Source organism: Magallana gigas, chromosome 10 (genome assembly GCF_963853765.1).
Source record: "Magallana gigas chromosome 10, xbMagGiga1.1, whole genome shotgun sequence".
Taxonomy (NCBI): domain Eukaryota; kingdom Metazoa; phylum Mollusca; class Bivalvia; order Ostreida; family Ostreidae; genus Magallana; species Magallana gigas.
This window is the reverse complement of record NC_088862.1, coordinates 1,600,124-1,628,101: the sequence shown is the minus strand read 5'-3', so window position 1 is coordinate 1,628,101 and position 27,978 is coordinate 1,600,124. Positions and strand designations below refer to the sequence as shown.

Below are 27,978 nucleotides of genomic sequence, written 5' to 3'. Positions count from 1 at the left end.
CCTTCCGTCAGAAATTTCATTTCCTTCCTATTAAACATGTTAACAGACGCATCTTCGGACAACGATAAGGTATGTTTTTTGTTCACAGTTTGGTTTTTAAAATTATTATAATACTTTTTTACAGAATAAACATTCTTTCGTGTGTATTTTCATTTCCTTTTTAGCTCACCTGAGCTGAAAGCTCAAGTGAGCTATTCTGATCACATTTTGTCCGTCGTCCGACCGTCCGTCTGTAAACTTTTTACAGTTTGAACTTCTCAGAAACCGTTTGGCCAATTTCAACCAAATTTTGCCCAAACCACCTTTATGGGAAGGCAGATATAAATTGAAGAAAATAAAAATTCAAAGCTGAGAAAACCTCGGAACTGTAATAAGAGGGGGTGCATTTTTAAAAATCTTCTTCTCAAGAACTACTGAGTCAAATTCAACGTAATTTAGCATTTATAATCCTTATGGCGAGGAAAATATAATTTGCAAAAAATATCGGCTAATTCTTTTTTAGATCTGAATATAATAATTAAAAAAGGCACGTTTCAATCAGTTTATAACTTTGGGTTCGGTATCCATACTTCTAAAACGAGTTCTTTGTTTAAAGCAACCATGTTTGACGTATGATAAACGGGTCGATCTGACAAAGATAAATTTATTTGCTGTGCAACAGTTTGCGTGCAAAGGGAATCTTTGAAACACATGCAAGATACACTGGTACCGATTTTATAAATGAAATTGAGGTTAAATATCTCAATAAGTTGACAATTTTTACGTTTGACAGTGTTGTTATATATGTTTTGATTTTCGTTTCATTTTCATTGTTTATGCTTTGTAACATGGGGAACTGTTGCCTTTATTTTGTAATTTTTATTTATCAAATCAAACATAGACTTCGGTAAATCAAACAGTCGACCTGCGAAAAAGAATCTGATGTATTAACATAGTACTAAAATATAATTCATTATATTGGTAAATCGGTATGCTTTTTTGCGTGATGGTTGATTAATGCAATGTGTTTTGTTGAGATGCTCGGCATTTTCTCGAATTTATTCAGTTTAAACACAGTTAAATATCGCTGACGAAAATATGTAGGTATATCATTATATGTTTGATTTATTTTGAAAAATAAATCGTGCTGTTTATTTGTTTAAGTGCATGTTTCTTCTGATGAAATGTTTACAATTTCTAAACACTTACCATATTTGAGTGTTAAGCTTCGAATTATCAGCAAGATACAGAGGCCATTTTTTTCATTGCTTACATTTTAAATGAATGTAATAAACTCATGTGAACAAAATATGACTGAAACCCAGCAGAATTATGAGCTCTATATCTTGCTTATAATTCTAATTGACGCTGGATTTTTGGTCGATCATTAGAAATGTATTGCTAAACGTTTACTTGTACAAAAAACTAAAAGATGGTATGTTGTAATTACTTTCTTAGGCACCCTCTTTATATGATGAATTATTTGAATTCTACATTAATTTTGATAGTTTATTTTGAAATGGGTGAATAAAAACGACAATGTTAGCAGTTTCCATAGTCTTGACACATTTCGTTATGGGCCTTAAGGCATTATCACTATTTCTAAGAAAGTATTACGGCGGAAAATCATCCTTGTTTGTAACCATCCGTTGTTTCTGAATAATGATGAAAACAATGGTTGGGCCTCAGTAAAGTAGAGTGACGTGCCTGTCAATTCATTGATTATAATAGCTCTTTAACATGCCACTTGACAACATTATTCATCAATCAAGTGAATAAGGTTATAAAAGTCACACGAGTGTACGCAAGGTCAACAACAGTCATTTATAATAGGGAAGACCAATTAAATTTGTGAATGTTTTTAACTTGAGGATTGGCCGGATTGAACTACAATTTCATTCTTCACCTCTATCGGAATTTTTTGATAAAATACAATAACTATTTGATAAACTTTTCAAAAATAAAATAACTAGTCAGTAGTTAAAAACAAAAATGAACCTCTCAAATATTTGGATCGCTTTATAAAGTGGGGGAAAGGGGCAAAACAAAAATATTGGGAATTGAAGGTTTACAGTCTACCCCTAACAAAAGTTTAGTTCAATATCTTGCATAAGATTTTCTTATTTTCGGTAAAAAATAGTATTCCATAAAGGTACAATCTCCAAGATTAAGTGTATGCAAAAATAATTGTAAAATTCAATACTTTACAATATTTATTTTTTGTTATCCTACCGAGGGGCAATATGGCACAATATCCTTTGAACGACCATATAAAGTCATTGTTGCTCATGTGAGTGATGTGGCCCATGGGGCAATATTGCATTTGACCACACCCTGACCGAAATTATCACCTCATAATACTCAAAGAATGATTCCTTATTCCTTAAATTATTAATATAAGAACATTATTCCTAAACCACTACTTTTGTGGGTGGCACATGCTGTGTATTATCACGCGGGGCAGCCAATATCGTTATTTGGTTATGCTATAAGACACGCCCACTTGTGGCATTCATGTGTTATGAAGTTATTGGGTTTTAGGGCTCAAAACTGATTCGTAATTTTATCACAGAAAAAGAAAGTTACATATGTTAACAGTATTATAGTCAGAGCAGCTTGCCAGTGCGTGGGTAGAAAAACAACGAGCTAAACCTACAGATTCATCAGGAACATTTGATGGCATTATCTCAGCAGGTCTTTTAGCTCCCATAGTGCTATGCTAATATAATTGACTTTTCTTAACTTAACTAACTATACTGATGTACTCCACACCCCTTGATGCTAACTCCGAGCTGAATGCTGAATTATGTTAAGGTTTTTCGAGCTGGGCATATGTTAATGTAAAAAATAGTACTTATTCAAACTTGCATAGTTGATGTAAATGAATCACAGAGGTAGCTTCAGATTCCGAGAGTGATCTTCATCATCTAGATTTTTAGGCAGGTTTAAAATTTTAGAACAACTGAAATTGTATTGCGGTCTTGAGCTGGTTGCAAAAAGAAATACATTTTGTTCATACTTGGTCAGACCTAAACAGTTAATATAATATGGGTATGTAAATAAAGATGGTTTCAAATACATAAAGGAAAAAAAATAAACATAAATACTAACATATTTACAATCAGTTTAGAAGAATCAATATTCAATTTAATTACATTGTATATATGATAATATATATGATACAAAACCAAACTTCTATCAAATAATAATTTAATTTTGGTTGTAACGCCTCATTTGATTGGCTGATATAGATGGAGGGCCGTGTATAATATTGTATAACACGACCACCTGACAGTTACATTTATATAATTATTTGGAACTATTTTTTTTTTTTACATGTAAACCTGATATGATTGTACACTTGCATGCATGTGTACACCAAGGTGAATAAAGGAATACAATTCAGTTCATCTCTTTTCATTTGCATAATATAAAATTGAAATAAAATGTAAATAACTTTTTAATTAAAAAAAATATGAAAAAAATCTGCTCCAATCTAAATCTAAATCAAAAAAAAATTAAATGTCTCACAAATAAAACTGAAACAACTTCAAGGCATAAAAGAGTAATTTCTACGAAAAGAAACACAATAGGGGGAGGGGGTCTTTTTCAAAGTATGTAAAGGATAAAAATGCACATATGTTGAAATAAACAAATTTTATGCCATCATAAAAATTAAAGCCAAATTTACCAAAAACACCAAAATTTAACCCAGAATGGGAATTGTACCCAAATCTCTCCTTTTAGAGCGCTTTATTTTCAAGCTATCTAGGTTTATGATGGTATTTTGACGTGGTTTTAATATGCTGTCAGATTGATACCTCTTTTCGTAGAAACGTACGGCGAGCGAACAGATTTCCAATAATGATTAAGCTATTACACTATAGAGTGTTGAAGAATGATGTCTGGCCATAACACATAAACTGTAAATATGAATTTTCTGTTAGAAGTTACACTCGTAATTGATCGACGGCTCAGAGAAAACAAATGGACGACACTCTTACTGGACTTACTGTAAAACCCCAAAATAAAACAATCCATTTTTAGCATGCTCAGTCATTTCATCCCACCGCTCACAATCTCGAGTCGATCTCCGAACATGAAATTGCATCGTGTGCTGCATCCCTGGTCCCAAGAGGCCTGTTCCTGCAATCTTCACACCTCCTTATTTCTGAGTTTATGTCTTAGTCAACTTCTAACAAATTTCCTTTTAAATTAGGGAAGTAAACTGTGAAGTCCTTTGATTTTCTCATATGTGCATTTAATTAAGCATCCATTAACATTTTGATACATGTAATTGAAATAAATTAGAGGTTCCAGTAAAGAAAATATGTATTGCGTTGCTATTTATTTCATTTATTTGTCTTTTGTTCTTAAACCTATATATTTTTTTTAAAATCACTTTAAAGGAGATGATACTGAAAATAGATTTTCAAATGCAACATATTTATTAAAAGTAAGATCTGACTTGATCATCTCTTCAACACAACCCAGTTTATCAATAACATCATTTAGACCAAAAGTAAAATCAAAGTACTGAAGTACTGAAAGCCGGGCTCTTTTGGTGTGTCTTAAGCATATTGTGTAGTAAAGACAAAATCTCTCTCTCTCTCTGTCTCTCTCTCTCTCTCTCTCTCATGCTTTTAATGTCGGCAAAGCATCAGAGAGCGACCACATTTTGTAAGCGGCTATAAACAAAAAATAAGTCTGTATAGTAGAAGTTAAAAAGTTCAACAGTTGCTGCCTTGAATTTTGCAACAAGCATTATATATTCAATCCCCGTTTCTTCATCGTGCAGCAAAGTAGTTCTTGGAAATTCATGCGCATTGTATGAGTTCAAAATGCATAGTAATGTTTTAAAAACACGTTATTAATAAGAAAACTAAAAAAGATAGACAATTCATTCGAAATTTAAAAAAAGAAACAAAATGCCAACACTTTTGACAAAACGTGGCTCTTTGTGTAACTATTTGGTATAGCGGAAGCTTTACCTTGACGCTGTTTGGTTTTTTGTTTATTTGTGCTATTTATAGTAACATTGGCGATTGGCCTGCCTATAGCCAGGACTCTGCTTTCAGCAGAGCCCGGCTAATCACCAAAAAAGCATCGCCACATCAAAATGTATTGTAAATCTTCAAAACACTTTTTGGTGTATTAATTCTTCAAATCGATCTGCTATGTATTCTGATATAAGGATTAATTTTTGAAAAAAAATTCACTTCTTTTAACTCAGTCGTTATTTAAGTTAAGTGTAATATTAGTTAGGGTATACAGGAAGAAATGTATTCCCTTTGTCAATAATTGTTTTTAGGAGGTAAAGTTCAACATAATTCGCTATTAATTTTGAAGATGATTCACTGTTTAATTCATGTGATTGTAGATACAGAGAAAATTACAATGCATAGTCTACCTTGTTTTGTCACCTCACTTCTGTATTACGTTCTTTTTAAAGAAAATCAGGCATATCGTAAGTATGACAAACAGTTGTAACTGAGAACATGGGTTCTATAATTGAAATCTACAATGAATAACATTATTAAGAAAGACACTCCTTATTTTATAGACCACAATGAGTGATAATTAATAAAGTAATTATTTCAGTATCAATCATGGTCACAATCGGATAAAAACCAATAGGTTAAAGTTGATTATGCAACCAAAAATCAAACATCAAAAATCGTAACGTATATTTTTTTTCTGATTCTTGTAATGGTTTCATCTTTTTTTTTTACTCAAGGTAATCTTGTTGTTCCCGGCCTAACAACTGCAACCCAAAGCTCTACCTATCTAAATTTTTCCGCCGACAGGAGCATTGACGGTTATCCAGACAGGCTGAAATTGTCTAACGGTTCTTGTTCACACACAGGGTCAAGCTGGACTAATGCTTGGTTAAGGATAGACCTAGACAAGGTTTACAACGTGAAGGAAGTAAAGTTCTGGTATCGAAATCATCGTAAGTAAACCAATACATAAAAAGAAAAGTATGATTTATTATGATATTGATAAATGCATACAATACCCGCAACGTTACTTTTTACAAAATAAAAATAACAATAGAAAAGGATTTACGCACGATGGGATAGAATTGACGCACGATAGAACAGTATACATGCACGACAGGATAGGATTATAGCACGATAGAACAGTATACATGCACGATAGGATAGAATTAACGCACGATAGAACAGTATACATGCACGGTAGGAAATGATAAACGCACGATAAAAAAGTACACATGCACGATATTATATGGTTAATACACAATATAAAAGGATAAACGATGTTTATGAAAAAGTGTCGAGATGAAAAATCTCAATGATTAACCTGTTAATTTGATTTTAAAAAAACACGTATATCAATATGTAAGCAGGATTTTTTTTATAGTAACCGATGCTACTCCGTTTACGATTTAATATGTTCGACACACAAGTAATCATGTTACCTTGTTCTTAAAAACTTCCGTTGTTCAATATTTGTTTAATCTTTAATGTCCAACGGATTATTGGCATGTGATTTCTTGTTTTATTTTGTAAGACTAAAACATTTATTTGTATGTGAGTATTACATAACCATTGTCAACCTCCGCTTCGCGTTGGTTGTCAATGGTGTCAATTTCAACTGTTACCCTCCCAAACAGGCACTATTTATTTTATTATACTAAATGTCTTAATTTTAGGGAAACTTTAAGTGCTTTTGTATAGAAATGACGTGAATTCTACGGGGAACTGTTCGTGCATAATTTACGCGCATGTACCAATTCGTTGTGTTACCCGTTGCCAAGTGTGTTGCTTACGCTGAGGGTAATAGAGCGAATTATCAACTTCGTCTAAACCAAACAGATTTTAGTATTTAAAATGAAAGTATAATAACCTAGAATGCTGCATAGAATGGTACATTATTTGTTCGATGTAGTATCGTATGCAGCACATTGAGCGGCTTGTACATGTAACATTGTATATGTTTAATCAAATTACTTGCTTACGAAATTTGAATTACACAAAAGGATAACGAAAAAAAACCCTGTGAAACGAGAAACCTGATAGGATTAAAACACGAAAAGAGAGACTATTAACGGACGATAGAACAGTATGCAGGCATGCTTTGATAGGATTGAAACACGAAAGGATAGGATTGAAACACGATAGGATAGGATTGAAACACGATAGGATAGGATTGAAACACGATAGGATAGAAACACGATAGGATTGAAAAAAAAATAACGATACGGGTATTGATATTTTGCTATGAGAGAAGATACATTGTATATGTTTTTATATCTGTCCCATATTATTCTTTTTTTATATAACTCACTGGCGATTTTAACAAAAGCAGCCATGATATAAATATAGACATTATTTTAAAGATTTGTAGGGTAAGAAGAACCTGCAATATATAAAACGGTCATGTTTTTTCCAGAGTGTTAAATTTTACATTTTCATCAACATGACATCTTAAATCAAAACCTGTGACCTTTTTTGTCATAAAGTTGGTTGGTCTGGCAATAAATGCCGAAGTCTATATGAAAAAAGATCCCAATTCAGTAAACAAAATGATATGTAACTTTGGCGCAATTTCTAAACATAAAAAAACCGAAAGTCGCAAACCTTGCCATTATAGATGTTTTAATATTCCAAACAAATGTTTAAGTACATTGTTTGTATGGTACTGGAAGTTTTGATGCAAAATGTTTAACGTATAATTAACATGTACCTATACGAGAAAAAAACCCCAAATAGGATGTCATTAATCAATAGGTTAATTGGAAATAAGGCTTTGCAGAATACCATAATGTTGTCTTGCTACTCGTTGTTTTTTACAGTACACCTTGAAAATCTGTTAGATGTAACAGAGATACCACGAATTATAAGCATATTTTCTGATGAAGTTAATGTTTGTGTGTTTTATAGTTTGTATTAGCTCTGTAACATCTTACCGGGCTCCCAGATGTATTGTATAATAACAACGAGCAGTAGAGCAACCTATGGTGTTTTGCAAAGGGTTATTTCCTATCATAAATACATTTATATTAATTTAAATTTTGCACGCTATTCAAGAAGAAGAAAAAATATCAATTTCTTCTATAATAAATTTTAATTTAATAAATAATGAATACGTTTTTAAACAGAGGATTTAATATTTTGGAGAGATCGGACAGAAACTAAAATTATAAGCAATAAAAATTATGGTCATCAGCTTGTACAGGTTCTAAGTTAAATTTTATTATTGTCTTAGTGCATCAATTGCAATACTTATGTACTTAAAAACATATAAAATACTCTTTGACAGAACGCGGCTATTAAGTCTATTAAAAGGTTTTTTATCGTAAAAAATGAATCCTATTAAAACCTTACCATTAATTTATTTTCGTATTTTGTAGGAAGTAGCGTTTTGCAGAATACAATAAGATTGCACTACTACTCGCTGTTGTTCTACAATATGTCTGGGAGCCCGGTAGAATGTTACAGAGATAATACAAACTACAGTACACCAATCCCTATGCCATCCACTATTGAATGCCCAAGTAAAACTAGAACCATCGAGTTCCACACTACTCAGCCGAACCCTGAAGACGGTGGGCAAGTCTTCTTAGAAATTTGTGAAGTGGAAATTTACGGTATGCTTTCACTAGCAGAAATGTCATAATAAAACAAACTAATTGTTAATTAAACATTCCGTTGGGTTGTTAATGTAAATGCATTCAGGGATCCTTTCAAAATGAGCACAAGGCACTTTACAACTTTTTGCGATCGGAATGTTTTTGAAGCTTTGCTCGAGCTCTCGCATGCATGAATGTTTTGCATTCGTTGCATGCGTTTTAGTGGTTGCATCAAGTCTCATCAAAATAGTAGACAAGCCCACTATTCAAAGACAACCAAATGTGACCCAAATGGCCGCAGTGCATCTCACACACATAAGTGCGAACGTTATTGAACATTTTGTGTTCAGTGATGCAATGTTTTTAAAGATTGTAGGATGAATTGCAGATATCTATGCGTAAATTTTAAGACCATGATACTGTTGCTTTACCTGTTTTATTTCATCATTCAACGTTTATTATCATTGCACGATTCATCAGTACCAATTTGCCATGCTTTGCCACAAGTAGCTATGCCTTGTATTAGCATCTTTGTTTCAGACCACAATATACCATGTATGCTGCTGTATCTGTATTCTTGTTTGGCGACATCTTCTTTCGCATAGAACTATGTTTACTGAATGGGATTTGGAAACGGCGATAGATATACCCAATCTGATTTGCAAGAGCATTCATACTATGTAACGCATGATCGCATGAGCGCCGCACATCCAATCGCATTGGCGCACATTTAATTTTATCGCATAATCTTACAACACTCGCTTACATTGTAAAAGACTCGTATATAGACGCAAGACCTATCGCAAACAGCTTTTGAATTAATGTATTTGCATCGCACAGCCATAGCTTTAGACCATGCACAATTACTTTTTCATTTTTGATCGCAGGAATGATTTGTCGCTACTGCTTGTGAAAGGACCTTTGTATAATTAGCTTTTTGACAACTGAACTGTAGGTTGCGAACAAAATCAGTACGGAGAAAATTGCACTAGTTGTAGCAACAAGTGTACAGAATGCGACATAACAAAAGGCTGTGTATCATGTCAAGGACAGTTATCCGGAAGCTCCTGCGAGTTATGTCCACCCGGGTACATGGAAAGCAACTGCGGTATGGTTCTGGTACATTATACTATCTAAAAATAGCTTTTCAGATTTTAGAACATTTTTTTTAAGTCTTACCGCATATCTACTACTTAAAGCCAACGTTGCTTTGGATAAAAATCTTCAACATTTCAAGACAGCATTAACATTTTTACAGACACTGCTTGTGCAGCTGGTTGGTATGGCAACAACTGTAGTATGGAATGCAGTGGCCACTGTTTTGATGATAATACCTGTTTTCATAAGAACGGAAGTTGCCTAAGTGGGTGTACCCCTGGATACACAGGGTCCAATTGTTTTGAAGGTAGTAAATTGAGGAGACTTAAAATCCTTGTTTCTTTTTAGCTAATCTAAACTGAAAGCTCATGTGAGCTTTTCTGATCAAAATTTGTCCTTTGTCCGTCGTCGTTGTCGATGACGTTGCCAATGTAAACTTTTCACATTTTCATTATCTTCTCCAGAACCACTTGGCAGATTTCAACCAAGTTGGCACAAAGCATTACTGGGTGAAGGGAATTAAAGTTTGTTCAAATGAAGGGCCAAGCCTCTTAAAAGGGGAGATTAATTAGAATTATTGATATTTGGTTGGTATTTCCAAAAATCTTCTCAAAAACTATTAGACCAGAAAAGTTGTAACTTGTATGGAAGTATCTTAACGTAGTGTAGATTCAAATTTGTTCAAATCATTGTCCCCGGGGGTTGGGTGTGGCCACAATGTAGTGATACATTTTTACATAAAAATGTATAGAAACTATCTTAAAAAAGAATTCTTCAAAAAAACTATAAGGCTAGAAAAGCTTAAAGCTTAAACTTGTGTTGTGTGGAGGCATCCTCAGAGAGTGTAGATTCAAGTTTGTTCAAATCATTGTCCCTGGGGGTAGGGTAGGGCAAAAAATGGGGGGGGGGGTATAGTTTAACATAGGACGATATAGAGAAAAACTTTATCATCTTCTTAAAAGTATTAGGCCAGAAAACGTAAAAGGAAGTGAAGGCATCCCCTCAGAGAGTGTAGATTTTAATTTATTTAAATCATGGTCCTCGGGCTAGGGTGGGGCCACAATTGGGATGAATTTTATATGGAAAATATAGAGAACATATTTACAAATCTTAGGCCAGAGAAGCTCAAATAAGTAGAAGAGTAGAGGGTAGAAGCATCTTCAGATAGTGTAGATTCAAGTTTGTTTAACTCATGGTCCCCAGTGGAAGGCGATGCCAAAAAGGGGGTATGAATTCTTTATATTGGAATACATATAAAACAAATATGTAAAAATATTCTTGGAAAGTTTTCATGCAGTCTAAAAAGCAGTAATTTGTGCGAAATCACGTGTTGTGCAAATTACAGTTTTATCAAACCATGATTCCCTAGAGAAAAGTTTGCCACAAAGTAGGGGGGTATATCTTCTTATACCTTTAACAACAAAAGGGACTTAGTATGTGGAAAAAATTGGTAAAACAATTAAAACAAAATTTTCATTGCCAAAATAACTATATTGAATATAAAAGTTAGGGGGAGCTTACTTAGCTTATAAAAGTTTTAATTTTATGTATTTGAAATGAAATATATATATTCTTTATGCCATGGATCATTCCGATAAAAATAAAAAGAGGAAAAAGCAATTCATCTGTAAATTGCACTTTCACTGCAGAAGGGTCATTTTAAATGCACCGTAGCGCCTAAGAAGGATATAAACCCCCATATTTTGGTTTTGAATTTTGGTTAAGCTCTGAATGTAGAATTTTGAAACACACTTTATACAAAAAAAACGTATAGACTATTGATAACAAGATCCAACCTTCTTATATCATACATGTAGATGTTTACAATATTTTTAACGAGTATTGTAAACATCTACATGTATGATTTTAAGAAGGTTGGATCTTGTTATCAATAGTCTATACATGTTGATGTTTACAATACTTTTAACGAGTAGCATTAAACAAATACCGATATTCTATTGATACAGAAAACTCTGGACATTATTTTTGCAACTGAGTACATGCAAAAAATGACAATATCCATAAAACGAAATACAAATTCAAAGCAGAGCAACATGGACCTCCAAAATTATAAAAGTATGATCAGGTGCCTTGGAGGAGTGAATATCCTCTGCTGACCGGTCACACCCGCCGTGTGCTCTTTGTCGTATTCAGGAAAAAATGGAAAAGTCAGTAGACAATTTGTTGATTAATTATGGTCTAGCAATTAGTATGAAAAACGTCAGTCAGCATGCGAACCAGTTGAATATTGTATTTGCTGACAATGTCTTTGTATCGACCATAGAAATTACAAAAAGATGACTTCAAAAGAGACCTCTGATAGTCCTGTTTTATCAATTTGATTGTCAGTAGCTTCGTGCAATGATTTAAATTTGCATTATCTAAGCAATCATATTTCGTAGAATCAATAATCTTTTTTTGTAGAATGTCCGTCTCGGTATTGAATTCTGTATGAATTAGAGCAAAAATATTTTTTTTGATTGATAAACTTTCTTTTAGAATGTCCTTTCGGGACTTTTGGACCACAATGCAATAGTACCTGTGGAGATGGTTGCAAGGATAAGGTGTGCCATTCCGTCACAGGAAATTGTGCGTTGGGTTGTATCAATGGGCGGATTGGTGACACGTGCGACGAAGGTTTGTCTTAAATACTTGTTTCCCACCAACAATAACCGAGATATAGAAATAAGGTCAGCTCTATTAAAAAGGTTCGATCTTCTGTTTTGGGGTAGCCATTTTGGATGAAATTTAGTCTGAAAATTCTGCATTTAATATTTATTTTTTACGATTTCCAAATCAATGAGAAATATTGAAAAAAATAGTTAAGGGAAACTTAGGTCTTTACATTGTTAAATCAAAGGCCGGAACGGCCACAAAGGCGTCGACCTGACATTTAATTCTTTTATATAGAATGATATCAATAATTTGAATTTCTTTTAATTTAATAGTCGTATATCAAATAATTTTAGACATAGAATAGAGAAGTATATGAATTATGTTTTGTGCTGCTTTAAAAACAAAAATAAGTTTATTTTCTTATGAAATAGGTATTGGTGCTTTTACAATTCAATAACTCATTATGGTTACAAAATTCGAAGAAATTTCAAAGTTCAAATCAATTATTTTCTTTAAACAATTTTCACAGGTTCATGATTTGAATACATTAACAGTACGTCCCTAATTATAATAATAAAACATACTTTTATTTATTTCAATTCCAGTTTGAAACAAGATTCCCTATGGTACGGTTGTTTACAAACAAATCTACAACACGTGCTATCTAAAATGCTCGACCAGACCAACTACATTGTCGTTTTTATTTTTAGCAACAAAATCACTAGATACGTGTATCGCTTACATTTATTTAGGAGACCGTGCCCGATAACAAATAAATTAACATCGCAAATTTTATTTCTATCGGGCACGCTCTCCAATTAAGATGCAAGCGATAAACTAAAATAATATTTAGTGAATTTTTACACCTGATTGTATTCATCCGCCATTTCTTGATTAAGCAAATTTATACTTATGCAATGAGTTGTCAATAACCAGGTAGGCAATGGGTTTTTTGTACACAATTTAGTTTAATAAATAGGATAAAAATCGTGTAATACGTTTAATACTTTAAGGAACTTATTTCTCATGCGCATTTAAAAGGCGGTGCAGAGCATGAATTTGGACGATTGCCAATCCAGACGATCGCTAGAAGGCTGTCGAGCATTAGCTCGACGCCTTAATAAGAGACTATATTTCTTGCGGAAGGTTTTCCAGAAGAAATGAACTTTTTTTTAACTCAAACGTTTAATACTGAACATCAGCTTTCTAATTTTTAATAAAAATCAAACTTCTAGAGAGTATGTGAATTTGGGATATCTTAATTTGTTCCAATATTATTCTATTGATACAGATTAAATTGAAACAATTAAACAATTCTATTGAAACAATTAAAACAGCTTAAAAAAATTTAATGATATATTTTTGCATATTTAGCTTATATATCATAAAGGTAAAGTAATATTTACTCATATTTTTGGCCTTAAATTAGTTTACTTCATCCCATATCTAAAAAAAAAAATACATTACAGACTTATACTTTTGTTTAAATTTTCTGAATTTATAAGAATTTTTGACATGTCTGTTATAATTGGAGAAAAAAGTTTGATACTTTTAAATTATATTATTGACTAAACACAGCTTTGTCTCTTTGCTAAAATGTCAAGATATTAATAGGTGATGAAACAGTGAACGTTTTCTAAAAAAAAAAAGTTTTAGTTTTAGTTAAAGGAAACTTAGGTAATAATAGTTTTAGTTTACATATAATATATTCGAAATGGAATATAATTATATTTATTTCAAGCTATGGTTCATTCCTATAAAAATAATAAGAGGGATAAGCGATAATCCTCAAATTGCACTTTCAGTGCAGAAAGGTCATGTTAACTGCACCGTAGCACCAAAGGAAGCATATAAACCCCCAATTTCGGTTTTGAATTTTGGTTAAGCTGGGAGTGAAGAGTTTTGAAACATACTTTAGAAATAAAAAATTAGAAACTATTGATTACAGGATCCAAAATTTGATTTAATTTGATGAATAAAGTTGATTTTATTCCAATCATTTAGAAACGTAGGAAACCTTAGTATCTTTGGTTCGAACCTATATTACACGTTATTCATATTATAATATAAAAGCGATTATCCTTGAGTTGCACTTTCAGTGCAAAAATGTCATGTTAAAAGCACCGCAGCGCCGAAGGAAGCATATAAACCCCCAATTTTTGGTTTTGGATTTTGGTTAAGCTCTAAATGTATTATTTTGAAACACACTTTATAAAAAAAACTTAGAGACTATTGATTACAGGATCCAACCTCCTTACAATCATACATGCAGATGTCATCAATACTTTTAGCAAGTGGCAATAAACAAATACCAAGATTCTATCGACACAGAAAGTTCTGGACATTATTTTGCAACTAAGCACAATTCGGGAAATGATTTAAATTTTGCATTATCTAAGCAATCATATTTCTTAGAATCAATAATCTTCTATTGTACAATGTCTGTCTCCTACGAAAGCCGAGAAGGATCATTCGAGATTCGAGATTCGAAATACGAGATTCGAAATACGAGATTCGAGTTTCGAAATTCGAGATTCAATATCTAAATAAACCAATCAAATCATGGATCTGAAACCTGTATCCTAGCAACATCAAACTGTTCTAAATAAAGATCATTCGTACATGCTCTTTCCTAAAAATAAATGTCTTAATAGCTCTTATATAGTGGGTATAAAATGGTTAAATTAACATTGATGAATTAACCCCACACAGTATAAACTATTAAATTAGAAATAACACTGTTGGCTTTGCGAATCTAAGTGGTTTTGTTTGCCCTGTATGTATTTCCCCCCGAACCATTTTAACCCGTAGTGTATTCGCCCCAACTGTGTAAAAATCGGCTCGCGAAGAAAGATCTGTTTAATCTAAATGTTTTAGCTATGAAACGAAATTCAATGAAATAATCGACATGTCAAAATATAGGTTACGATAAAGTTTTAAACCATAGAAGATATAATGATTTACAACCCCAAAGACAAAAATCCAGATAAGAATAGTGTATTGTAGGGTATTGCAATGCCATTGTCGATATGAGAGAGAGAGAGAGAGAGAGAGAGAGACAGACAGACAGACAGACAGACAGTTTTGTAGTGTCAAATTCAGTTTGATTTAGAATTTGAAATTGATTTGATTTGTTACAAGCATATATAGACAATAATTAAGCCTCTAAAACGAGAAAAGAGAGGATGTAGCTAGGGTAGGGCAGACCAACTAGCAAGCTTTAATTTTAACGGTGTAGCGCACCTGTGATTTACATTGACTCTCTCTCTCTCTCTCTCTCTCTCTCTCTCTCTCTCTCTCTCTCTCTCTCTCTCTCTCATCACCTAGCATTTCCTTTTCCGTGAGGGGGTTTGGGGTATTTGTGATGTCTTACATTAGCTAGCGAAAATGATAAAAAAAAAACATGAAATTTTCTTTAAAGTGTGTGCGGATGATGTACGCCAATAATCTGTTTTCAGTATATACATTTCATGGGGGGGGGGGGGGGGGGGGGGCTAGGGGGGCTATATAGTCCTAATTAATTTGTCAGTTATTCTGTCCCCACTTTGTTTTCTCTTCGTTTTCCAGGGTTTTTTTTATTTGGCTCGGCAAATTAATATAAAACTTTCTGTGTAGCTCCATAACGATGCACTGTAGATAAATTATGAGTAGTTTTACTTTTGATAAACAGGTACATATCCGTACTTGATTTTTAATTTGACTCTTATAATCGGATTTAATATTCCAATAATTATAGGGTAGGAAAGAGTAGACGGGACTTTTTTGCGCATATCCTACTGTACCATTCATTCAACACAGGTATTAGCACTCATCGAGTTCGACTTGCTTTCCTTTTCTTTCATCCACTGGATTTAAAGCTATTAATTTTTGAAAATATTTTGAATTTATGGCCTGATTATATATAAATTAGAGCTGCGCTGGTGCATATATTTACCCAAATGGACAAAAATATAACCAAATGAATCTAAAAATGTTGACAAAATTAGTTTTAAACGTACGACTCTTTTTCAATTCTAATCGGGTATGTCCTTTAGAAAAATCTTGAACCACACACATTTTAGCAAATAAAACGCCAATTGTTTCATTTTTTTAAAGGGAGGGAGGTGGTGCCGGTAAAGGACATGTATTGCTTGTGGCAGTTGTGCTATACTCTCATTTGTTATAATAGGTAATACTACATATTGATATAAAATGAAAGTTTCCAATTACACTGTACATAGCTTCTATCACGCATTTTGACCCGTGCGATAGTTTAAAACAATTTTCAAAGCATCGAATGTAATTCAACCGATCATTTTTGAAATTTAATTTTCTGGATCCCCGTCTGATACGTCCGCCTTCTTGTATATTAGAATTACATGTACGTTGACCATATGTACACATTAACTTAATCGGCTATGTTATGGGACGATAACATTTTTTTTCAATGTTTTTGCAGGATATGTAACAAATAACAGCCTATTTGTGGGTTTTTGCACTGATTATTTGAGATAATTTGCCGCCATCTATTATGCATTCCACACACCACTCACAGTTTCTTTATTTGGTGTTCTGTGTGTATGGCGACAAATTAGTAAATTTGCACCACTCACCCCTTGTAGCTTCATCCTGATTACATTTTATCTGGCTAAGTGTAATGTAGTAGTATATTAAATACACACATCTTTGTTTGCAGTGCTTATTTACATCTTTAGAGATTTACTTACAAAAAAAGTAAACATTTGTATGACTTATATGTAATGATTGTCAATTTTGGTGCGGGGGGGGGGGGGGTAGGAAACTACAGAGAAACTTAACTTGGCTGTGAAACATATGCTTTTATTCTTTCTTGTTGATATATCAATGAATGAATTATAACAAAATATATGTACAACAATTAACTTTGAAATATTCATGCACAATCAAATAAAAGGTTTTACTGTTCTCTGCACAAGAAATCGGCAATGTGAACAAATTGGCCCCCTATCATCCCTATCTTTAATTGTAGAGAGTAGGTATCCTTCTATATTGAAAACAATTCCAAAAGTAAGACTCATAATAAGTTGTTTACTGAGGAAAAGGAAAAAAAATTGTATTTATTAATAATTCCGTATGATGTGATAATATCTCAATGATTTGTTTATAATCATAGAACTAGTGTATCACTGTATGCATACATAAAAACGATAAGTAATGCTTATATTTATTAGTGAAACAGGACAGATTATTTATATTTAGATTATTTAGATACATGTACTAATCTTCATGCGGGGATCTAGAAAGGAGGGGGTCAGGGGATCTGGACCCCCTCCTCGGGAAAATTGGAGCTTATCAAATTTACATAGTAAATTTTTTAAAAATTGGCCTAGGACCCCCTACAGAAAAAATTAGGTACGCTTATGAAGTTCTCTACCATAACCGCATTTTTACACAAAAGGGGTGAATAAAACCGGGTTTTAAACTATAACTGGTGGTGAAATACCTTAGGGTTCAAACGCATCAGGTGGAAATGCACCAGGGCAAACAAAATCACTTAGATCCGCGAAGCACACTGCATTATTACTAGTCTACTTAGATATTCTGTGTAAAAGTAAATACAAATAATTATTTAGGTAGGGAGAAGTGAACATAGCATTTATTTGTATATAAGAGCATGTACGTATGATTTTTATTTAGAACAGTTTGATGTCGCTAGGATACATATTTTCAGATCCTTGATTTGATTGGTTAATTTAGATATTGAATCTCGAATTTCGAATCTCGAATCTCGTATTTCGAATCTCGTATTTCGAATCTCGAATCTTGAATGATCCTTCTCGGCTTTCGTAGTCTCCGTATTGAATTCCGTATAAATTAAAGCAAGCATATTTTGTATGTTTGAAAAACTTTTCATTAGAATGTCCTTTTGGGACTTTTGGACCGCAATGCAATAGTACCTGTGGAAATGGTTGCAAGGATAAGCTGTGCCATTCCGTCACAGGAAAGTGTGCCTTGGGGTGTATCGATGGGTGGATCGGTGACACTTGCGACGAAGGTTTGTCTAAAATTATCTTTTATTAATGAGAGATGGAACTAATTTTTATGTATGTAATATGATATAAAATAACTTGGAGCAGTTTACTAAATGCTAGGTATTTATTGTTTGAAATTGAAGATGAAATATGTCCATATGACAAATTTCACTTTTTGCGCACGTATTGCGCCTTGCATTATTTCATTTACTATGAAATGGCAACATAGTTTGGATATATAATATTACATAATTATTATAATCTACATTTGTATTTTCATGTGAGCGTTGGCCTCGGCCAAAAGATAACGAAAATATTTTTTATCACAAAAACATTATTTAGTTGCATGAAGAATGCGAAACATCTCACAACTCTTTAAATTTTATAAATAGTCGTATGTTTCAAATTTGACTAGTGTGTCGTGAAGGCAATTTTGGAGCGGGATGCTTGGTGAAATGTGGTAGATGTGTAAACAACACGTGTGATCACGTGAACGGCTCGTGCAGTGGACCATGTCAGGACGGCTGGGAGGGGGAAAGGTGTCTACTGGCTAAAGGTAGTGCTTAAGATCATACTTAAATTAATGATCTTATGTTTATATAAGTTAAACACATTTAGCCGAAAGACTGCATATACGACGAGCTGAATTAACGCGACGGCGTCTGGTGTGCTAGCGCGACAGCGTGTTGTGTGTTAGCACATCGGTATGTTGTGTGTTAGCGCAACGGTCTGTTGTGCAAAGTTGTGTTAGCGCGATGGCATGTTGTGTGTTAGCACGACGAGGTGGTGTGTTATGCGCGACGGCGTATTTTGTGTTATCGCGACAGTGTGTTAGAGCGACGGCGCGTTGTGTAAAGTTGCTTTAATGAGAGGGCGTGTTGTGTGTTAGCGCGATGGCTCCTTTATCTGAACACAATACAAATAACCCTATCCGGACGCCATATAAAGATGATTTGGTCACAATTGTTACAATCAACAATTGGGAATGAATGAATGAATATATCTGATATATTTTGTATCTAAATTTATCAGTAAAATGTGTATTCGTACTTTTAATTGCTGAAGTATCTGGTTAAGTCATTTTGGGTAAGACAGATGTTTGTTTTTTAACTGAAAAATATTTTCTTTTTATATGTTAAAAACTTTTTAAAAACTTGCATGTATTCTTTCCTTTTTTATTTTTTGATGATTTGATACCATAACTTGTTTGCATTTACTTATGGAGATGAACGGCCATCTTGTACACTTCAGAATAAGAATGTCAACATTTTTGAAATTGCTTGTTTCAGCTTGAAACTGACCAAAACTATTTTCTAAAGATAAAGAAGCAATAAACATGAGAATTTACGCAGGACAGATAAGGCAACACATCGTTTTGATATGCTAATGAAGGGATAATGAGTTATGACGTCATAATATACGCCCCGCCTCTGTATTTCCATATATAGAAAATATACCGAAAACAGCAGTTCAAGCATAAAATACGGCTGATTTAATACTTCATAAAAAAATATAACTACGAATCACTTATGTGTGTTTTTATAAGTTTACAACAATCAGAATATACGAAGAATTTTGATAACGCATCGGTCGTATGGGTGTGAATCTGCGTCCCAAAAGCGCTCGTCAGACGATGTAAACACGTGTAGCTGGTATTCCCGATGATGGCGATCTTTTGATGATTTATCAGGTATGTAGAATAGATATACAGTGTATGTGTAATGTACCAGATAGCTCAATAACTACTTTATTGTGATTTTATACTGTTGATGCATTTCTGATCGACTTAATGTGTTGTTTCGTTCTAAACATGAGGAGAGACTGCATTGTTTACATTTAGGCCTATACAATGTACATTGTACATGTAGCTTTATTGCCAGTCCGTTAAATTGTTGATCATTTTCACCAATCAACACGAATCAGTTCATAGTACTTGTACTTACAATATTTAGTTTTACACAGCTGTTTTTTTTTTTCAATTTGTAAGTAAACAATACAAAGACTGTGTGAAAACAGCTGATTTGGTTTTCTGAAAATCAGTACAGTGCAGGCTAAAAGATGCTGATTTCATTTTCTGGAAATTGATGAACAGCTGATCAAGAACACCTTTCTACTGTGTTCAAAATTCTTCCATGACAGTTCATTTATATTTTTTACACATTCATCCAGTTGATATAAGATATTTATGCACATTAATTCTTAATTAATTATTACTAGTTAGTTTTTAGAACTCAGTATATTACTACCATAACACTGTTTGAAATCTTGTCACCTGGGTTCATACTTATGATGCTGTACTATTGGTAATAAAAAAAAACCCCAAATAATAATAAACAAATGACTACATGTCTCAATCTGATTTTCTCTAAATGAGGAATCAACATGCATGGTCATATATGGTATTGTTTGTGTAGAATGTGCATGTGTGACTTTCAAATAAAATTTGAAGTGTTGGTCATTTTACCCATCCATGCATAATATATGTAGACCTTTCACAAAAATGTTCAAATTACTGTTGACATGTCCTTATATGCATGTAAATTAAATTGTATGACTTCTCATAATTATATTTTGTTATTTGCAGAGTAATTTGAAAAGTGTCACACTGATTTGAAAAAAAAAGGCTGGAAGAAAATGTAAGTAAATAACATACAGGTATAAGTTCAATAATTTATCATTGAAATAATGACAAATCTGATTATTCTATGAGACAATTCAATAAGAAAAAGTTATTTCAAATACGAATGGTTTCATTTAACGTTTTAAAATGATTGATATAAACCTGTTATTTATAAATCTACAATTTTGAATATTGCTCATCAACAAATCAACAATACATGGTATGTTTTAATTCACACCGCATTATATAATATCAATCAATCAAATCAGTTGTGTATGAGAGAGAGAGAGAGAGGTGCATTTTTAAGGTCAGTTCGGGTCAAATAAAGGGGTGCAATTAAACTATTATCATGCACATATATATCAGGGGTAAGGATGCGAATAAATTCAAATCGATCAAACCGAAAAGCTGTATTTGAATTTGTGCAAAATTAAATGCACATCTAAACATAGTGAAATGTTTATTAAGATAAATAAATTCCATTTACTATCAAATTGTAGAAAATCCTCCATTTCAGTCTTTAAGCCTTTTTGATAACAAGTTAAACTAACTGAATATATATAATTTCATTTTAGCTGGTACCTGCTTTATCTTGAGATTTACATAAATGATGTTCTTATTGGTGATAATTTACCCGCACCCTTATCCTGGTGTCATATACAAGATGAAATGATGGAAAGAAAAACCAGAACTTTAAGAACAGGAAGACTGTGTTTTTGAAGAGAGAAGAGGAGCAGAACTAAGAAGTCATACAATAAACACATTGACATCATTTAAAAAAAATTACAATTATAAGTTTGCATGCATATGTCAGGTTTAAATGTTGTGACAGAATTTTTTTTTAGAAAGTCCCTTTATCTTCTTGAATTAATAAAACAAATGAACCAAATATAATTGTTTTTTATATTCATAATTTTGTTTGAGAAGTGAAAAGGGGATGGTATGTAAATGGGTGGGAGAGAGAGTCTCTCACATAGGAGAATTCAGACTTATTTAAATTCAATATATTGATGTGAACCAAAAATGGTTTTTGATTGCCTTGTTGCAGGATTGACACACCCTCTTTCCTTTCTCAGTAATGAGAAATGATCGAGCGTTTAAGATTTATTTTGTGAATGAATAGATATGCTAGCCCTTCCCCCTCTCCTTAATCTTAATCATTCTGCATGTGTTGAATAAAAATAAAAGTCAATTTTAATGAGTGTTTAAATTAAAAGTGTAACATGTGTAATACAAAGGTGATCATGAATACTGTTGATTGCTTATGGGGGATGGGAAAAGGCCTCATACATGGACAGATCTATATGTATAGTCCCCGTGGCAAATTCTAATTTAATTCACAATTTACATAGTAAAACACCGTGGTACCTGGCCCCTGGCAAACAGAATAAAGTTACCCCTTTGAACCCCCCTCCCCAGAATAATATTAACAGACCCAAGCAGTGCTATAGAATATGCAGTCATTGGGCTAAGGCTGCACATGCAGTCATCTGACATTAAATCATAAATAATGAAAAAAAAATCAATATCTTATTTTTTAATATTTATTATGAGAGCAAATTAGTTATATTAATATCAGGGCCTTCATTTGTCTCTGTTGACATCTAATCCTTCAAATAATTGTGTACAATTAGCTCTAATATATTTTTCTCCCAATCCTTAAAAAAATATTAAGAAATCAATAACTCCGCGAATGCGGTTAACCAATAAAACTGATACACAACGGTTTTTTGTTTACATCCATGATACGACAGAGGAAATGCGGACGATTCATCGTAACCATCTTGTCTCTTTTAAAATAAATAAAACAGAAGCACTATGTTTAAATAACCATTTACATAATGTACTGTTGAAACATATCTTAAAATTAATTCGGATTATGTGATAAAATGACATCGCGCCTATATCAGAAGAGTTATCGCTCAAAGAGTTACCTCCCCTTTTGGGATCACTTGTGCGTTTGAAATGTGTATTGATTTGAAAGGACTTCTAGATTGAGAAATTAAATGCAAAAGTTCAAGTGCAATACGGCTATAGATATTATTAAACTTGGTATGATTTTCTTCCCCTTTACGAGTTCTTTATAAAATCTGATGCTCATTTGTTGAGAGATGAAGGTTTACTTTGTAATTTTAATGAAAATATACAAAAATGCACTATTTTAGGAACAAGTAGCCAGTTTTTAAAGAAATATACATAACTAGGAAACTTTACAACTAAATGAGCATTGATTTCTATGATGTATAGATAATTTTGAATATGTTGCCATATTACTTACTCTAAAATTTCTTTGGCTTGCCCTTGAACTTTTTGTTCTCAATTTAGCATTGACGATTTTTGTCTAAAAAACGTCCACGTGATCCTAAAAAGTCACGTGACCGTCAAATTTAGACATGGTCAAGTAAAGGAGACCCATATCTTTACAATAACACCCAAAACAGTTTAGAACTTTTTATTATGCAGAAATGAAAAGACAAAAGCAAAACGACCTCCTTTTCCTGCTGTTTAAAAGCAAAATGTTGCCTTAACTGTCATGCGTAGATGTTGTTTTGTAAGAACAATTTGCATAAAACGAATAGAACAATGTCTTTTCTAATCACTTCGAACAGATCTCGAACTGCGCAGCCGCAGATTTATTTTGAAGATTTGAAAATTTCGAAAAAGTATCAAAGGAATTAATTGGTGTCCTTTTTATAACCATTTTTGAGAAAAGGTTTGAATCTTGCATGTTAATGTTGTAACTTTGCCTCAAGATAGGGTACTTTATTTTTATCAGTTGACAGGAGATCTTATTTTAGAAAAGAATATCCAGTCTGTACCTAGAACTCCCATGTTTAAGGAGATATGTTGAAATTATATTTTCATAGAAAAAAAAATTATGTCAATTCAAAACAATGTGCTGTATGAGACATACACCACCCAAGATTGTTTTTTGTGTGGATTTTTCAGTTCTATAAGCCTTAATTTTAGTAAATTCTTTTTACAAGTGGGGTAAGGGTCAAAGGGTGATTGTCATGAATAAACAAAAGGAAACATATATTGTTCAATGAATATATTTCTTCAATGTACTGTCATAGACAAAGACAAATATATATGTATCTCATTAGAGTTGATAGTTTCTAAAACTAATTTTAAGAACAGGGTACACAATTTTGAGACAAAGGTACAACTTAGATAAGCAGGCTTATACTTTTTTCCTCAGCCAATGGTTGCAGAGTGCACAACATCGACCTCTCTTCAGATTTTTCAGGTTTTTTAATTTTCAGTTTAAGTCTGTAGCTGCACAGTTCTAAATGATTGAATAGGTCATTATTTTGTTCTTGTCTGAATAATTTGCATACAATTCAGCATATAAAGCCTCATATCTATTGTTTTTGTTTATGTTACCATTAGTTTTGTCTCATTCGAACAAAAAACAAGCCAGGTCAAGAAAAGTTCACATTTTTTCCACAACTGTACAAGATGGCCGCATATTTCTCTAAACTACATAAAATTTTGTACCGACGCTATCATTAAACTATATGCAAAAAAAAAATTATAGCGAAAAATCAAAACCCTGGAAAAAAATAATTAAAACATTTACTTTTAGATGATTTAGAATCGCCTCTCAAACGTTCCTACAGTTTTTTATTGGAAGCAGTGGCTGGAACAGGAGCATTGGTGGCTGTTGTAGTTGTATCTGCTATCTTATTTTTTTGGTATATGTTCTTCTTCAACTACCTTAATTATTCAATGCATCTATTTATTTATCTACCTTGATTTGTTTGTGCATATCCTTATTAATTTGCTTAAAATCTTGTGTACCAGGTACATTAATTTAGTCTCTTTTTTTTTTAAGAAATACAAATTTATTTTCTGATGTAATTTAGAAAAAAAGTTCTCTAATATATTTATAAATTTGAAAAATTTTGCGATAATCTAATTTAGAATCTTTCGTTCACATCGGGGAAAAATATGATATGTAGAAATTTCATATAATTTGCAATCAAAAATTTTAAATTGCAAAGCATGCCCAACACTATCGAAATAAGACTGCACATTTTCCCTCATGTTCGCAATTAATGAGAACAGATTAGTGTACGGTAATTTTATAATGATTTTTTTTAATATAGGATGCGACATAAAAAGACTCACTTCATTGGAAAAAAATCTGCACATGCTGATGAAAAAGGCCAGCTATTTTACAATAGTTTTTAAACTTCAAATATATATCTTGTGTATAGAAATATAAATTTCGTATATTTAGGGAAGAAGTAACATTTCATAGTAAAAAAATATCATTGATTCATTCATATACGCTTTTTGCTCAGAATCAATCTTTCTTTTACCGACTGTGCAACGATTCTTCGGCTTTCAAAGTGTTAGAGTATGAATATTTGTACAGAAAGTTGACGGTTCATTTCCCTTGTCAAATGTTTGTCTAGACCAATTAAATTAGAGATATACTATTTAAAATATTTGCTTTTAAAATTTAGTAATGACCGTAATATGTTCTTTAGATCTTGAACAAGAAATGTCCCTACACCCTGAAACAAGGTGATTATTTAATCCAGTTTAATTTCAAATTCATTTTATAAAAATTATGAATATCTCACTGGGGAATACTATTATCGCAGGTGTCATATTTCTTCATTTTTGTGATCTTAAAGCGGGATATACGAGAATCAGGACGTTTTTTCGAGCTCAGCAGAAAGACGAAATAGCTCTACACAAGAACTGTCTAACAATCTCACGGACCGGTATGTTTAATCTGTTTTTTTTTACCAAAGCAAAGTTGAAATTTAAAGACATACTTGAATCCTTTTCCCTTTTTAAACAAATTAAGAATTAATCCGTTTTTTAAATTGACATTTTAGAGTTTTTAAAATATTTTTTCATATATATTCTAGAGAAATGTACGAAGTACTAAACCAAGATGAAAGGTCAACAGAAGAGTATGATACCTTGTCCAACAATCCCACGGACCAGTATGTTTTTATACCAAAGCCAAGTAGAATTTTGAAAACATACTTAGTTGTTTCTTTTTTTCAAGCGTTTGAAGAATTATTCCTTTTTGTTAATTGATCAATTGATATTTTCAGGTTTTTAATTATTTTTTCATATATATTTTAGACCAATGTACGAAATGATAAACAAAGGTGAAAGATCAACAGAAGAGTATGATACTTTGGAATTATAAGGACATTTAAAAACGAGAAATACATGCATTAAAGTAAAATGCCAATTCATTAGAGAGAGAGAGAGAGAGAGAGAGGGGGTTTGATTGTGACGTCATCATTGGTATTTATGTGAATGCAGTGAGCACTTATCAATGTTGCACAAGAGTATGCAAAAGTCATAGTCTTAAAAATCTGACAAAGTCTGGAAAATGGATCTATTTCTTCTTTTTTATTTTGTGTTTTTAGTATCTTGTTAATACAATAATTTGACTATCAACAGCCTTATTGGGGCATATTTGTAACTAATTATATTTTTATAACTATATAACTGTTATCATGGTAGGATTTTTCTTATTTTTGGCTGAATAATTGTTCACATATTAGAGATGTTCATATTACTTTAATTTTTGATAATTAATGTCAAAAATACCAGCTGTCAAACAGTCATTTTACAACAAAATGTTGCATACAGGGTACTCCTATACTCCGACTAATTCATTCTATGATCATCACAATTTATTTTTTTTTTTGTTTTGCAGTTCAACTTACAAATATTGTGTATTTTGTTGTTTTTTTTGTGAATTCGTGATAAAAATAACAGCTATTTAATTCGAATAAAATAAATCATACCTTGATTAAATTTTTATAATGGCGAAAATACACCGAATAGGCATGGATACGTATACTTAACAATGCAATCGATCAATAATAGGGTTATTTTTTATAATCGATTACTAGTATTCCTCGATAACACTCATTTTTACCTTAAAATCGATTGTAATTGATTACTTTATAACATTTATTACTTTATAATCGACTACCATTTTTATAAAATCATTAAAATGTGAATGAATCTTCCTCTGAACACATTGTATACACTCTTCAAGTTGGTTTGGTTTTAAGGTTAAAGAGGTTCGCTCCTTAGGTTTTGGGTAGCCATTTCAGATCACCTCTAGTCTGAAAATTCTGCATCACATATTAATTGTAGTAGTATATTTATATTTTACAATGCCAAATAAATTATATTGAATGAAATTGTTTTTTAAAAACGCATTTGTACCGAGTTTAGTAAGGGACTTTATTTTGTGCCGGAAGTTTTCAAGAAGGAAATTGACAATTTTCATAACCCACTAGTTTTAGAGGACTGTTTTTTAAGCTTCCTAATTTATAGCGCAGACCAAACTTCTAGATAGTTTGTGTATTAAGATATACTTATTGATGTTCTAAAAAACATATTTAATCAATATGTTGATATTTCTATCGATACTTTTTGGCATATTTTTCCTATATTTCATTCAAATAAAGAAAAATATTTTCCAATTTTGGCCTAAGTTGAGCTTATTTCATGCTATATATCATACATGTATTTTTGAGATGTGACCCCTACTTGTTTTACATTTAAATGAGACATTAAATATATGTCGATTTGTATGCCAAGTTTTGGAAAGATGACATTACTATTATTTTGTTTATTTGCGTTATAAATTGATTACTCCCAAATTTTGTAACACTTGTTGTTGTGTTTATTATGTATTGGCAGTAGAAGCCACCAGTGAGGGAAGAATTTTTAAACTTTGACGTAGATTTTACTCTTAGATTTACTACATGTGTTCAACTTCATACTATGTTAAAACCATTACTAAATAATAGTTCAAACTATAAATATTTGTTTGATTTCTTCAAATTACGAATTTCTATGTCCCATTTTAGCAAACATTGTATGAAGAATATCATTTCTGTTTGAAGCTCAGTATTGGATTATTGGATCCTTAAAATTTCAAAATTGGCACGTGGTATGGGTTACAAATTAAAAAAATAAACATTATAGGTCCCATTCTATATATCCAAGTGGTTTCCAGATGATTGAAATTACTATAATTTCAGTTGCCAACCTCCTTAAATATGTATTTTGATTATGAA

General features: G+C 32.2%; 1 protein-coding gene and 1 long non-coding RNA gene across 2 annotated transcripts; both read left to right on the top strand.

Moving 5' to 3' along the window:
* The first annotated feature begins 12 nt into the window (after positions 1-12).
* Positions 13-27,978, top strand: LOC105347597 (laminin subunit alpha lam-3). Its single transcript, XM_034454845.2, has 15 exons — positions 13-69; positions 5,360-5,446; positions 5,717-5,932; positions 8,357-8,593; positions 9,531-9,683; positions 9,834-9,980; positions 12,173-12,310; positions 18,165-18,302; positions 18,695-18,835; positions 24,489-24,597; positions 25,012-25,070; positions 25,399-25,435; positions 25,549-25,638; positions 25,789-25,866; positions 26,012-27,978. The coding sequence occupies exons 2-15, from the start codon at positions 5,377-5,379 to the stop codon at positions 26,076-26,078; spliced, it is 1,680 nt and encodes a 559-aa protein (XP_034310736.2). The 5' UTR covers positions 13-69; positions 5,360-5,376; the 3' UTR covers positions 26,079-27,978.
* On the top strand, positions 19,624-22,427 carry LOC117686887 (uncharacterized). The gene is made up of 3 exons (XR_010709991.1): positions 19,624-19,969; positions 20,864-20,915; positions 21,475-22,427. It is a non-coding gene; the product is annotated as an uncharacterized lncRNA (long non-coding RNA).